This window comes from Lepidothrix coronata, unplaced genomic scaffold (assembly GCF_001604755.1).
Source record: "Lepidothrix coronata isolate B3197 unplaced genomic scaffold, Lepidothrix_coronata-1.0 Scaffold45, whole genome shotgun sequence".
Classification (NCBI taxonomy): Eukaryota; Metazoa; Chordata; class Aves; order Passeriformes; family Pipridae; genus Lepidothrix; species Lepidothrix coronata.
In genome coordinates this window covers 4,195,697-4,209,254 of record NW_016690225.1, presented here as the reverse complement: position 1 = coordinate 4,209,254, position 13,558 = coordinate 4,195,697, and the positions used below count along the sequence as shown (strand labels likewise).

At 41.6% G+C, this 13,558-nt stretch overlaps 1 protein-coding gene across 2 annotated transcripts; it reads left to right on the top strand.

Moving 5' to 3' along the window:
* Positions 1-11,753, top strand: LOC108497152 (glutathione S-transferase). Of its 2 annotated transcripts, XM_017814538.1 has the most exons (9): positions 1-67; positions 430-510; positions 1,179-1,276; positions 2,966-3,072; positions 4,499-4,550; positions 6,328-6,460; positions 7,577-7,718; positions 10,548-10,679; positions 11,420-11,748. In XM_017814538.1, the coding sequence occupies exons 4-9, from the start codon at positions 2,986-2,988 to the stop codon at positions 11,540-11,542; spliced, it is 669 nt and encodes a 222-aa protein (XP_017670027.1). In that variant the 5' UTR covers positions 1-67; positions 430-510; positions 1,179-1,276; positions 2,966-2,985; the 3' UTR covers positions 11,543-11,748. The 2 variants fall into 2 exon arrangements, with proteins under 2 accessions (XP_017670027.1, XP_017670025.1); XM_017814536.1 differs by lacking the exon at positions 1,179-1,276 and having other exon boundaries at positions 11,420-11,753.
* The last annotated feature ends 1,805 nt before the right edge of the window (positions 11,754-13,558 follow it).

The following is a 13,558-nucleotide window of genomic DNA, read 5'->3' as shown; positions in this document are numbered from 1 at the left end:
GGCGGGCAGTGTCGCGGCGCTGGCCGGGCGGGGGGGCGGTGTGGCGGCGGAGCGGCCCGAGTGCACGGTACTGAGGCGGCGGGCGGGGGGCCCGGCGGGGCTGCGGGGCCGGCGGGGGCCGGTGTGAATGTTGTGAATGTTGCCGGGATTAGGGGCCCCGCCGGGAGGGCAAAGGGAAGGTGCGCGACGGACGGGTGGGCACTTGAGAAACGTGCTTGAGTGTCCGGCCCTGCTGCTCCAGGGGGTTTGTCCAGGGGTTATTCCACAGTGTCTCTCCTGCGGCATGGAGCTCCGACGGGCGGGTGGGTGTGCATAGAGGGTGTTCGTGTTCGCGCCTGAGTAGGTTCAGCAGGTATCCTAAAGAGAAACTGCTCGTTGGAGTTAAGGTTTTGCAATATCTGGGGGTAATTTGCCTTTCATCTCGTCCAGACACTCCTCCTGGCTGGGGCGGTGGAAGGAACGCATTTTGAATCCAGGCTTGGCCTGAATCCCAGTGGATACCACACGCCGGTGAGCAGTTACAGTTTTAAGATGGTCCGGAGGCCGAGCCAGGCTCGATGCAGCACTGTGTGTAAGGTCGTTCTGCTGGAACAGCCCTGTGCGGGCTGAGTTTGAGTAACATTGCTGCAGAGAACTACTTTGGGGTCCATATCCAATTAGGGAGAAAATTTAAGATTTTGGAGCAGATTATGAGCTTACTGTTAAATTAACTTGTTTCTCACTGGAAGCCCAGTGCCTGAATTGATATGGACAAAATAGCATGATTTTTTTTTTAATGCAGTGATCACAGCAGTAGCAGTACCTGCCTGGCTGAGGTCCAAGGAAGGTCTAATTCTAAACATCAGGAAAATTTGTGATTAATTTTCAGGTCCATTATTGCTATTCAAGAAACGTAATTTACCAGTTTTGATACTCTTTTATGACTTACTATTTTACAAAGGAATATTCACTACAGAGCCATAACTAGGTCACCAAAATACCTGGCAATCCTATGTATGTGTTCAGCCTAAACCCCAAATTCAGACCTTAGGCAGTGCATTTCCACGAAGATAAAAGGTTTTTCTTACTCGAAAAAAAGACTCAACCCTTGGCCAATCCCCAAAAGAAACTGTGATGAAGAAATATGGGTGATGTTGATACCTGAAATTTTTTTCACTGACACTGGTTTTGCTCTTCAGCTTTCCCAGCTGTGTTGAGCAGAGCACTGGGCTGAAAGTGGCAAGCAGGGCTCTGGCTGGGCTGAATTTTATCAGCTCCACATCTGCTTTGGGGAGAGGTCAGGGAAATTTGCTCTTTCTGCTAATGCTAGCCTGTCCTTATAGTGTGTTTCCCAGGCTTGATCCTACATGCTGGAGGTTAGAATGCTTGTCCAGTCTGTGAAGGTCCAAGTGCAGTTCTTAAGTATTTTTGAAATATGGAAGACTGAGAGCTCTCTTACTTGGTATAGTATAATTCACACACGTACAGGAACTAGAAATGGAGCATGTCGTGGTCTTCTGTGGGTAGGGCTGGTAAGGGAACTGTGGCAAGTCACTTCTCTGAATGCCTTATTGCTGTTCAGATGTCAGGAATCTAGCTAGACATCCAGCAGTTCTAGACTAGATGCCAAATCCAGTCAAGCCATAATCAAGTCCTTATTATCAGTCGTATATTTTTGTATTAGGAGAACTTTGTTACAACAGTCTGAGGTGTCTGGGGATATAGACATTGCCAGGGCTAGGTGGGAACTGAGCATTGGTTTTGAAGACCTGTAGTTTGGACAGGGGCACCACATTTCTCCTGTGAGTCCAGTCCCTGTTTGCTATAGGGCCTGAAGATACCACTCAACACAAAGGACTTCAGTGGAGAGGCCGGGGATGTGGTCTCCTCTCTCACTGTTGTGCTGTTTGTTTGTGCCTCTTTATTGACGCCTTCGGGATCATGGCCAAAATTTCCACTTTGTGGCTCAGTTATGTATTGTGAAGTCTATGCAAAAATAAATAAGCCTGCCTGTAAATAGATAAAACCTTGGCTTAACAATGAAGCATTCTGTTAGTCTGTGACTCTCTCTTCTTACAAAATCTACCTCATTCATCTGGGACCCATTAGTGATAAGAATACAGTGATAGCATTGTTTCCAGCACCGGGCAAGCTCACATCAGCTGCTGATGTCATACTATGGCATGTGACTGCACATGTTGGGGAAATTTGAAAGGACAAAGTGTTTTATCCCATTGCCATCATCTGGCGGGCTGACTTCAGCCCCCTGCTGCTGGGGGCATTGCCCAGGCCTTATCTGCCCAGCAGAGGTCCCAGTCCCATTTGTTTGGTTTTGATTTTCAAGTTTAGTTTTCAGGGCAAATAGGATATAAATCCCTGTTACAGTTTAACTGTAATAGAACTAGCTAAATAGAGAAGTGAGCAGACCCAGTGAAATACATTGCTTTTAAAAGCTCATATTTGTAAAGACACAGAGACATGGGGCTCTGAGTTGTCCTGTGAGAGAGGTGAAACCTGATATTGCTGCGTTGGTGTTCTTTGGAAGCAATTCATTTGACATACATTTTCAAGTTCGATATGACATGAGTGCTGTCACAAAACCCAACACCTACTAAAGATATTGCATCACTGCAAGGTTAAAAATGTGTTTATTCAGGAATATCCTACAGTTCTGCTTTCATTGTAAAACTCTAATGAGCTGTAAAAACTACATTATTATTTTTGAAGATATGTATATGGTTTAGTAGATGCTTGTTATAGTCTGTCATGATGTGATTTTGAATTGCTGCATATTCTGGTAGTGTGTACTTTTTCTTTTAGTCCATTAATCAACAGAAAACATAGTTGCATCAAGCCCAAGTATCTAGGCCTTGGTTGTTCTTCTACTTTCATATTCATTCAACTGTTTTAAGTAACCTGGAGTGGAACATTTTAAATGCTAATTTAAAACATTTTTCCTGTAAAATCATCATCTTGAATTTATTAGGAAACAAGAACTCTGAAATCATGGCAGGGAAACCCAAGCTGCACTACACCAAGGGAAGGGGGAAGATGGAGTCAATCCGATGGCTGTTAGCAGCAGCTGGGGTTGAGGTTTGTACCTTTTTTTTATAAAGTGATCAGATTAATCTGTGATTAAAATAGGTATTCTCTGGAAATGTTTCCTAATTGCATCTGTGCTTAGGGATATGCACAACACTGCATATTGTGATGCAGAATGCTTAGATTCAGTGATACACTCTCATGCTGTACTTCATGTATGCCTTGAGCAATAGTTGTGCAGTAAAAGGATTTTAACATACAAAGAGAATTAATAAGTGTCATTTTTGAAACATACTTTAAGGTGAGATCTTAAATTGTTGCTACAGACAAAACTGTGTATCTCTGACTTTTTCTCAATGCTCATAAATTCCCTGTGTCTCATGATTCTTCTCCACTGAAAGACCATGCATGCCACATGAAAACTTTCGAACGTTATCTCAAAACAAAGTGCTTTTCATTCTTTGTGTCGGGATCTAAGTAGAATAAATCAGCAGATCTGCTCTAAAGGCAGCAGTAGGGGATTTATCTACATTAACATCAGGTAAAGACCATCCTAAGGCATCTTAATTTCTACATTAAGTTTTTGTTTGAGTATGGTTCTTTGAAACTATATTCCATTAGAAATAAAAAGCTTTTTTAACTCACTTGTCAGTTTTGCTGACAGAGAAGCTGCACAGCATGAGTGCTGAGAAGACAAAGATCTTGTCCTCATTGAAATGTCCTCACTTACAAAAAAAAGCCAGCAAGGGAAAGAGGGAGATAAATGCTGTGTAACAGAGGCATGCATAACTTCCAGAAAAATTCTCACTATTTCATGTGGCATTGGCTGATTTGGTAGCTAATAGTAGTAGTTTGGTAGTTAACAGTTCATGCAGACAAGTAGACTGGTCTTTATGTTGGGGAAGCTTTATTTGGAGCATAATGCAGTGTACAATACCGTGGTGTTGGGGACACTATAGTCCTTCATTATTTGCTGGAGCAGAGATGAAGAATAGGAGTAGAGGATCTGTTGAGAAACTTTCCTGTCTGACCATCTAGGAGCCACTCCAGCAGTCTTTAAAATAATTTAATCATGGTGCAACAACAGAATAACAACTTGAGCTGATGCCTTCAAAGAGGGACCCCAAACGAAGGAACCCCATGGCTTTTATACTCTCACAGTCTAAGAGTTCAAAAGCCTGGGGTCACCTGCTCCTGCTGTGTCTCAGCTGGCTGGTGCCACAGGTCCCTGCCCCTTTTGTTACACAAAGGGTTGGCAGTTCACGGTCTCTTGCCTCCACTTCCACCACCCAGAGCTCACCCTGCAGCTCATACTGCAGCTGCTCACCCATCTACCTGCACTGAATGTATTCCTCAACAGGGTCAACACAATGAGAGAAGTATAGAGAATAATGTGGAGAGGTGGAGTCTGATGTTCTTTCCACTTCTCTATTGCCTTTGGAGTGACACAGTGTTGTTTTCTATTGATGTTTTTCAGTTTGAGGAACAATTCATAGAAACAAAAGAAGACCTAGAAAAATTACGCAGTGGTGAGTCTGCAAACTGTACCCTAAACATAAATTCACACCTAATAAAAGGACAACAGGTGATATTTCTGTAAAACCTTCATAGAATCAGCCAGGTTGGAAAAGACCTCTGAGATCATGAAGTCCAACCCTTGATCCAACACTGCTGTGGTTACTAGACCATGGCACTAAGTGCCACATCCAGTTTCATCTTAAAAACCTCCAGGGATGGTGAATCTTAAAAACCTCCAGGGATGGTGAATCCATCACCTCCCTGGGCAGCCCCTTCCAATGCCTGATTACCCTCTCTGTAAAGAATTTCTTCCTAACATCTAACCTAAACCTCCCCTGGCACAGCTTAAGACCATGCCCTCTTGTCTTACTGATAGTTGCCTGGGAGAAGAGACCAACCCCCACCTGGCTACAACCTCCTTTCAGGGAGTTGTAGAGAGTGATGAGGTTTCCCCTGAGCCTCCTCTTCTCCAGGCTAAACAACCCCAGCTCCCTCAGACTCTCTTCATAGGACTTGTGCTCGAGTCCCTTCACCAGCCTTGTTGCTCTTCTCTGGGCCTGCTCCAGGACCTCAGTATCCTTCTTGAACTGAGGGGCCCAGAACTGGACACAGGACTCCAGGTGTGGCCTCACCAACGCTGAGTACAGGGGAAGAATCACTTCCCTGGTCCTGCTGGCCACACTGTTCCTGATACAGGCCAGGATGCCATTGGCCTTCTGGGCCACCTGGGCACACTGCTGGCTCATGTTCAGCTTCCTGTCAATCCAAACTCCCAGGTCCCTTTCTGCCTGGCAGCTTTCCAGGCCCTTTGTCCCCAGCCTGTAGCGCTGCATGGGGTTGTTGTGGCCAAAGTGCAGGACCTGGCACTTGTTGAACTTCATCCTGCTGGAATCAGCCCAACTCTCCAGTCTTTCCAGGTCCCTCTGCAGAGCCCTCCTGCCTTCCAGCTGATCAACACTCCCCCGCAACTTAGTGTCATCTGCAAATTTGCTAATGGTGGACTCGATCCCCTCATCTAAATCATCAGTAAAGAATTAAACAGAACTGGGCCCAACACTGATCCCCCCCGAAAAAAACTGAGTGTAAATCCAGAGGGTAAGCTTCTATAGACTAAAACTAGTCCTCAAAGCACTCCTAAATTTTAGCAGAGATTAAATTTTTGCAGTAAAAGAATTTTTGCATCACAGTTGCTAAGGAGGAAGGACGAGCATTAGTATCCCTTATCACAGAATCATAGCACCTCTGGAGCTGGAAGGGATCCACAAGGATCATTGAGTCCAACCAGGATGGCAGTGTTAGTATTTGTTACAGGAGGTAGAGGTAAGCCTGAATTAGCTCCCATGCTGGAAGCACAAGTATTTGCAGGAAAAACAGTGGTATATTTACTAGCTCTTGTGGTGGTGAGAGTGTGGTGTTTCAGGTTATGCAAGGCTACTTTGAGACAGAGATGTCTTTGAGGAACAGTCCCATCACATGCAGTTTATAGTCACGGCACTACAAAAATAAATCTGGCTTCTATGATGCCTCCAAATAGCAGAAGCTGAGAGGGAAATAAGTAACTGTAAAATTTTTCAGAGACTATTAAGACAATAAAGAATTCTTTACAGGCATATAATACCGAGTATAAATACTGCTTCAATATGATGTGACCTGTAAAGAAGACCTGCTTCCTTATGGATGCATTCATCCCTCAGATTTAATAATGTCTTGGTCTGTTACCAGGTCTCTTCCTTAGTTTCAGTGTAGTGCTTCAGCAGTCTGAGTGGTTTGCTTCTTTTTCTTCCCTAGATGGAGTTCTGCTGTTTCAGCAAGTGCCCATGGTGGAGATTGATGGGATGAGGATGGTGCAGACCAGAGCCATCCTCAGCTACATAGCAGCAAAGTACAACCTCTATGGAAAAGACTTGAAGGAGAGAGCCTGGTAGGGTAGCAATGCATACTGTGCTCACTAACACTCTTCCACGGTTTTTAATATTTACAAAAAAAAATATTGCTGTGAAATATCTGCATGTCACGTGCATATACATCTGCCAGGGCTTTGGCTCCTCAGACCCATGGATTGGGTGATTGGACTTTGTGATTGATAAATTATTAACTGTCAGCATTCTGAGAAAATTAGGGCTACCTTCAGACTCATTTGATTTCACAGATGAGAAGTAACTGCATTAAGTTCCTGGGGGAGAGTAATACAATAATAAAGGCCAATAATAAAGGCTAAGTATGCCTTTTTTTGTCTTTAAATGGGAAAACAGAAGGAAAAAATTACAGCTGCCTGTAAAAAATGAAATGTTGTTAAGTCTTCTAATTTCCTTTCTTCAACATGTAAAGAATCTTTCACAGCTGGTTTAAAAAAAGATATGTGGCTATAGATATAATGCTACCAAAAGTTAAACCAATACTTCCCCATATTACTTTACTATGTAAGCCTTACTCTGTAAGCTTTTGTAAGAATGGCTACTTTCCATTCTCATACTTAAAGGGTTAATATAAAAGAAAAAAATCCTTATTTGCTTTTTCTTAAATAATGAAATAAACCTACCAATGTAGGTTTAAAAGTAAAAGTTTAGTTAAGTCCTTAACCTAACAGACTGTCACTTACTATAGAGGCTTTTATTTTGCAACTCCAGAGATTGTGGGGATTATTACAGACTAGCAATTGGTAGCCAGCATCCTTTCATGATTAGACCTCAAAATTATTTTTCTTTCCTAGCGTGGTTTGCATGTGTGGTGTTTTCTCCCACAGCATAACCTAATACATTGTCAATGGAAAACAGCATGAACTCCACTTTAAATACATTAGTTGCAGCCTTTTTATTTATACATTGCTTATTGCAAACACTGTGAGCCTGCTTATAAAATGTGTGTTTTGAAAAAAACTGAAAGGGTTTTTTTCAAAGTGGAAGAACAAAAAAATAAACCAGTGTCTTATGTTACATTCACTAATTTTACTCAATGATCGCTTCAGCATTGTATTTCAGGAAAATAACCAAAATGGAATGTTCGAATTATAAATATGAAACAAAAATATTTGTTTCAGGATTGATATGTATGTGGAAGGAACTACAGACCTTATGGGAATGATCATGTATCTCCCTTTTCAACCAGCTGATACAAAAGAAAAGAATCTTGCCTTAATCATTGAACGAGCTACAACCAGGTACTTTCCTGTTTATGAAAAGGTAAGTGATAAATCACCAGTAGTTTACAAAGATGTAAAGTGGTTCCCCCTTTCAGCCCATTTCCCTCTCCTCACACATATACTTTTCAGAAGGCAAGTGACAGTACAACTCTGGAAATGTATGATGGAGCCAGTATTCAGCAATGTGAAAAGAGAGCCACAAAATAATTTTTTTCTGGTTTCAGCACTGAGTCTCTTTGCTGTCTTCTTTAAGACTCCTCAAAGAACAGATCCTTCTTTTTAAAGCTAGCATAGTGGATGATGGCTTCTTAGCATTTTGCATAAATGAGCCATTTAAATACTTGTGTCAGCCTTCAGAACTTATTGCCTGAAAGTGTATTAGGTTATCATAGAATCCTTAAAGTTGGAAAAGACCTTTAAGATCATGAAGTCCAGCCATCAACCCAGCACCACCACCACGTTTACCATTAAACCATGTCCTCAAGTGCCATATTCACATGTTTCTTGATCACTTCCAGGGATGGTGAGTCCACCACTTCCCTAGCAGTCTGTTCCAGGGATTTAAAACCCTTTGCATTAAAAAGAAATTACCTAAGATCTAATATAAACCTCCCATGGCACAACTTGACTCCATTTTCTCTTGTCCTTTTACTTGTTACCTGGAAAAATAGGCTGACCCCACCTCACTACAACCTCCTTTCAGGGAGTTGTAGAGTGATATCTCCTCAGTCTCCTTTTTATTCTTGTTGTTCAAAGTTAAATATAATTGTCCTTTACAGTTAAGGATCTAATTCTATGACCTTTCCTAAATCCATTGCCTAAATGTATTGTACTGAGAGACTATGACTGTCTTTCTCTGAATTGCTCTTTGGGCATCCTTAAGTGGGCACAAAAAGGCTCTGCAAACAGGATGTATCTAGCCTAAAAAGCATAAAGCAATTATTTACTGGCTAGCATGCGCTAAAGAGTTAGTCTCTAATGAGCTGTGAGGGAAGGCATTGGTATGCTTGCCACCCCCATAGAGCACATGAAGAGTCTTGGCTAGGGAAGAGTTGGTCAGGAGGGGATGGGTTGTTCTTTGCTTCTCCCTGGAACATTGCCATTTTATACCAGCTTGCTGTTTGTTCTGTTGTTTCATTTCTCCTGTAAGGATATTTTAATTTTTTTTGTGTTACCATTTTTCTGTTTGATCCTCATCTCATGGCTCTACTTCTCTTTGTAGCTTTACCTTTTGTGCGTTGTATGGTTGTACTGTACAGACTTTCTCACAGCACTTTTTCAGAGCATAGTGGTCTCCTTGGAAGTCTGTGCCAAGGGTACAAAGCTGTGTTGTTTCCAAGCTGAGTTGGGTTTCCAGCATGAATTCTTGGTTACCAGGCAGCTGAAGTCCATTCAGAAAAATACAGGACTTCATGCAATTTCATGTCCCTCTTTATCAGAGTCTTAAATTGCACAGGTGAAGCCCACAGAGGCTGCCCTGTAAAATAATGATGTAAATGACATAATCCAGCACTTCTGTAGTCAGAGTTCATATATATCCACTGCCATACCAAGGGAGGGCTGTGCTGAGAGAGATTGATTGCACACATTATTCTTTCAAAGATTTGAAGTCTGATAAGTATTCAAGTTATTAAAAAAGGAAATGTACACACCAGCATTCTCTAAACCTGTGCCTAGGTTGCATAAACTACTGCTGTGATATGTTTTAGCGTGTATGCTCCCTGGAGGGGAGTCTTTAAAATAATCCATGTTCTCTTACGGTAAAGACACAGCTAAAACTCTTCTGTGATTTTAGCCTAGTTAGAATGGTTAATAATTTTCTATCTGTACCAGTTATTTAAATGTCCATTGATTCAGCTTACCAGGGTTTGCAGTCTGACAGAAAACATCCCTAGCTGTAAGTGCTCACTTTAAGCACTCAGCACCTAGATAGAGCAGCAAAAAGCAATATAAAGCCCTGCAGGCAATCTGGTTCTGATGCTCTGTTTGGGAGTTTCTATACAGTTTTGATAAAAAAGCTGTGGTGGACTTTGTTGGAACAGTGTAGGAAATAACTACATGAAGGTATCAGCTTTGCCTCTGCCAGGAATTACTGCCTCTGTTGTAAAATTGGCAGATGGGACTGGAGAAGGACTTGACTTCCAAAGTCAGACTGAGGTGTTAGTTTTACTGCACATTTTTTACTTGTTTAAGTGTAGCATTAGCGTAGCTTAGGCACAGACAGATGTCCCTCCCTTGGTTCTGCTATGAGGGTGATAGTCTTTAGGAAAAAGGTAGGCTGCAGAGCTGGTAACTGCTCTGAAACTGTTCTGCAACATTCACCAAAACTTGTCTACTACAGTTGTTTGTAGCTTTGGCAGGCTGTGATTCTTCCATCAGCAGTTTGCCACAAAAGAATCCTTCTTACAGGATGAAGGGTGGAAAGGCTGTGTTCCTTCATTCCGAATGTATTTCAAACTATAATCAGCAATCTCAAATTTTGCTGAAACATCTGCTGAAAATCCATTTGACCATTTTCTTAAAAAATTCTAGGTGTACTTACACATAAACTGTCCTGACTACTTCTTTCAATTACTTCAATCCTGTTTCTTTTGCATGATTAAGTCTTCATTGGGGTACTGGACTTGATATAGAGCTACTTGGTGCAGTAGGTTAGAATGAGAGATAGGGCCACACATGCTGCTGAAACGAGTTCTGATTTAATTTTTTATATAAAGAATATCTATCACTTTCTAACTTCACAGGTTCTTGAATGGCTTTTCCCTGCTGTGTGTTTTTGTAGATATCTGCCTGTAATGAAGTATCTAGATAAAATTGTTACGTCCTATATGACTTTTTGAATTTTTCTTTATCTGTTCATATTTTATAGGCCTTAAAAGATCATGGACAGGATTATCTTGTTGGCAACAAATTAAGCTGGGCAGACATCCATCTGCTGGAAGCCATTTTAATGTCAGAAGAATGTAAGCCTGATATACTGTCTGCATTTCCTCTGCTACAGGTTAGTAATCATCTGATCTCAATATGGAATGTAACATAGAAATTTCACTGACCAGTCTTAAAAGTTATTTGATGTTTACATCTTTTGAGCCATTGTACTGATGGTTCTCTGGTCTGTTTCTGTTGACTACAAAAACCTAACTCACTTGCACTGCCTTGCCCCCAGAGCTGCTGGGGCCTTACCTTTCTCCAGCTTTACTTTTCCCAGCTGTTCTCAGCTGGCAGGAATTTGCTTACTGATGCTACCAGTTTGGTCCTTTAACTGCTACTTTCATGTCTTCAAACACAGCAGTGAGCATCAGGAAGGGAAGTCTGCAGCCTGGTGTGTGTACAGTTCCTGTCCTTTTGTTTTTGCTAGCAAAATTGTATTTTGAAGAAATCATATAAAAAGAGCAGTTAAGTTTCTTATGTCATGACTTCTGTGGTACTTTGCACTGAAATATTTCTGTCCTTGCCTCTTCCCTCCCCCCCCCCAAATATATCTGCTGTGGGTTTTTTGCTTTTTATTTTTTTCTTCCACTTTTTAGTAGATGAATCTTAACTCTTTAATTTCTCCCATCCCCATCTGGGAAACGAAGGTAAACTTCATAGCAACAGCATCACAGATCAGAAAAGGCTACTACCTTTCTCTGTTTAGTAGTGTATCTGACAAAGAAAAATCTAAGTCACCTGATTATTAAGCTATAAAGGATGGAGTTATAATTTCATTACACTCATTGGCTTTACTGCTGCTTCTTACAGGCTTTTAAAGGAAGAATCAGCAGCATTCCAACAATCAAAAAATTCTTGCAGCCTGGCAGCCAGAGGAAGCCACCAACAGATGAGAAGTTTGTTGCTGTTGTGAGGAAAATATTTAATATCTAATCTGCTGAAGATAGCACAACTATAGTATGTTACCAGAGCTGTGCCTTGTAAGTCTAAATTGCATACATGTGCTCCGTAGCTTGCATCACGTAGTCAGTGTTGAAAAAGAATACACTTTTAAATTAGAGTAAAAGACTAATTTTGACCTGTTGAGTGCAGAAAATGGTATTTCATTAAGCAGTTACATGAAATAAAATATACTGATACTTTGTGTGTGTTCAATTACGGTATATGCTTGGTAGGATAAAATGCTTCAACTGTAGCTTCCACAGTACTGTAGAAAGCTACCCTACCCCCCATCTTCCTCTTTATAAATTCCAGGACAGAGGAGACACTCCATAAAAATGGAGAAGTCATTTAGATTCAGGCCTCAGATCTTTTGGGTTGGCTCTCTAGGTGTTCTCCTAGACCAAAGTTCACTGTCCCCTGCTGTATTTCACTGCTGTCTCTGTACTTTCAGAACTGCAGTTTAAAAATTAAATAAATAAAAACATTTAAAAGAAAATAAAATTAAAACTCATGATCCTTGTAAGTTACTGGGCAAAAGTAGGAAATTTTTTAATCCCCACATGAATCTCTTAGAAGCTATTTTTTTCACTGAAAGATCAAAGTACCTGTGCTTAATTGGCCTGCTGTGGTTTTCATCCATTGAAAGTACCTATTCCTTTGCTCTTCTTTTTGCTCTTGACTGGATGGGCAGTGAGGCAAATGCCCCTTGAACATTTTTTTTGTAAGGTTTTACCTTCTCCAGTGACTTCCCAAGTAGTTATAAAGAGAACTGCACTGACTGCTTACCTTTTCAGTGAAAGAGTTAGTTTTACCTCAACAGTGCTTAAAGCGCTCACTACTATTTCAGATTCTTTACCCTGATTTCACAGGAACCACCACTGTTCCCTTTAAGAACAGTGCCATAAACTATCCTTCTTTGCAGTTAGTTCTTTTTCTCAGTAGGACTCAAACTGATTAGGCAAACAAACAGTGGAAATACAGAACTGCTGCCCAGCAAAGTTAACTCCTTTTCTGACTTGCGCCTAAGAAAAACCACATGCATCTCAGAGATACAAATGACAAGCATCCCACTCAGCTGGGCACTGCTGAGTTCCAAAGAGTTTGATGTTAAATTACGTCATTAGCTGGAAGCAATAGTTTACCATGCCCACTACAGTACTTGTTTCATTGAGCTATTTCTCTGTTACAAACAAGTGCTATGATTTGGGAACCATCACAGAGACTGGGACAGAACATCGCTGTTGTGTTCTGTGAGCTTTTAGTCCCATACGGTATGTTGGACTTGCTGAGAACACTACCCATTTTGGCTGCTCGGGAATTCCAGCACTAGTTTCTGGATTACAGTGGAGCTTGGAGGCTAGCCCCAGCCCCCTGCCCCCATGGCTAATTCAGAGAACGCACAGAAGGATCAACTCTGGACATGCTCTAAAACGCAACATCTTAAACTGCATTTAGGATCTAGGGTAGCAGCAGCTGCAGATTGCCTTTTGCATTTCAGCACTAGGTTGCCTTAGCTTTTCACTGCAGCTTAATCTAAGGTGTTCACTGTGTCTACATTGCAAGTATCCAGATCTGCATGTCACCAAAGCCTGCTATATGCCTGATACGCCTTGAAGTTCTGCTTCATGGTGAAATGAAGCACATCATATTTGTGCAGCTGTCATCCCAATTTGAAATCTGTAACATACCAGCTCAATCACCTGTAAACCTGGCAACACCTGGAGGTGACCGATACCAACATCTGTCAGCAAAAGATTCCAGAGCTGTAGGCTGTGGTTTGGGGTTGGAAAGGATTTTTTTGTGTTGTGTGTTTTCCCCCTGCTTTTTTTTGTCAGTTATGCCTGAGCTGCTCACACCACCTTGTCACCACCTAAGCCCCTGCCAAGAAAAATAACCTTGGTATTCCCCTAGTGTATTTGTGCACTGAGATCTGATACACGATAACCTTCATAAGCAAGCTTTGATGAAAAAAATGAAGCAAAATTTCTGTCTTCAATATTGCACTCA

What these genes read in the sequence shown, in the direction of transcription:
- LOC108497152 (XM_017814536.1), top strand. Translation starts at nt 2,986, where the DNA reads ATGGCAGGGAAACCCAAGCTGCACTACACCAAGGGAAGGGGGAAGATG. An exon ending in GACTTGAAGGAGAGAGCCTG is followed by an intron (nt 6,461 to 7,576) that starts GTAGGGTAGCAA and finishes TATTTGTTTCAG; the next exon opens with GATTGATATGTATGTGGAAG. An exon ending in ACTTTCCTGTTTATGAAAAG is followed by an intron (nt 7,719 to 10,547) that starts GTAAGTGATAAA and finishes CATATTTTATAG; the next exon opens with GCCTTAAAAGATCATGGACA.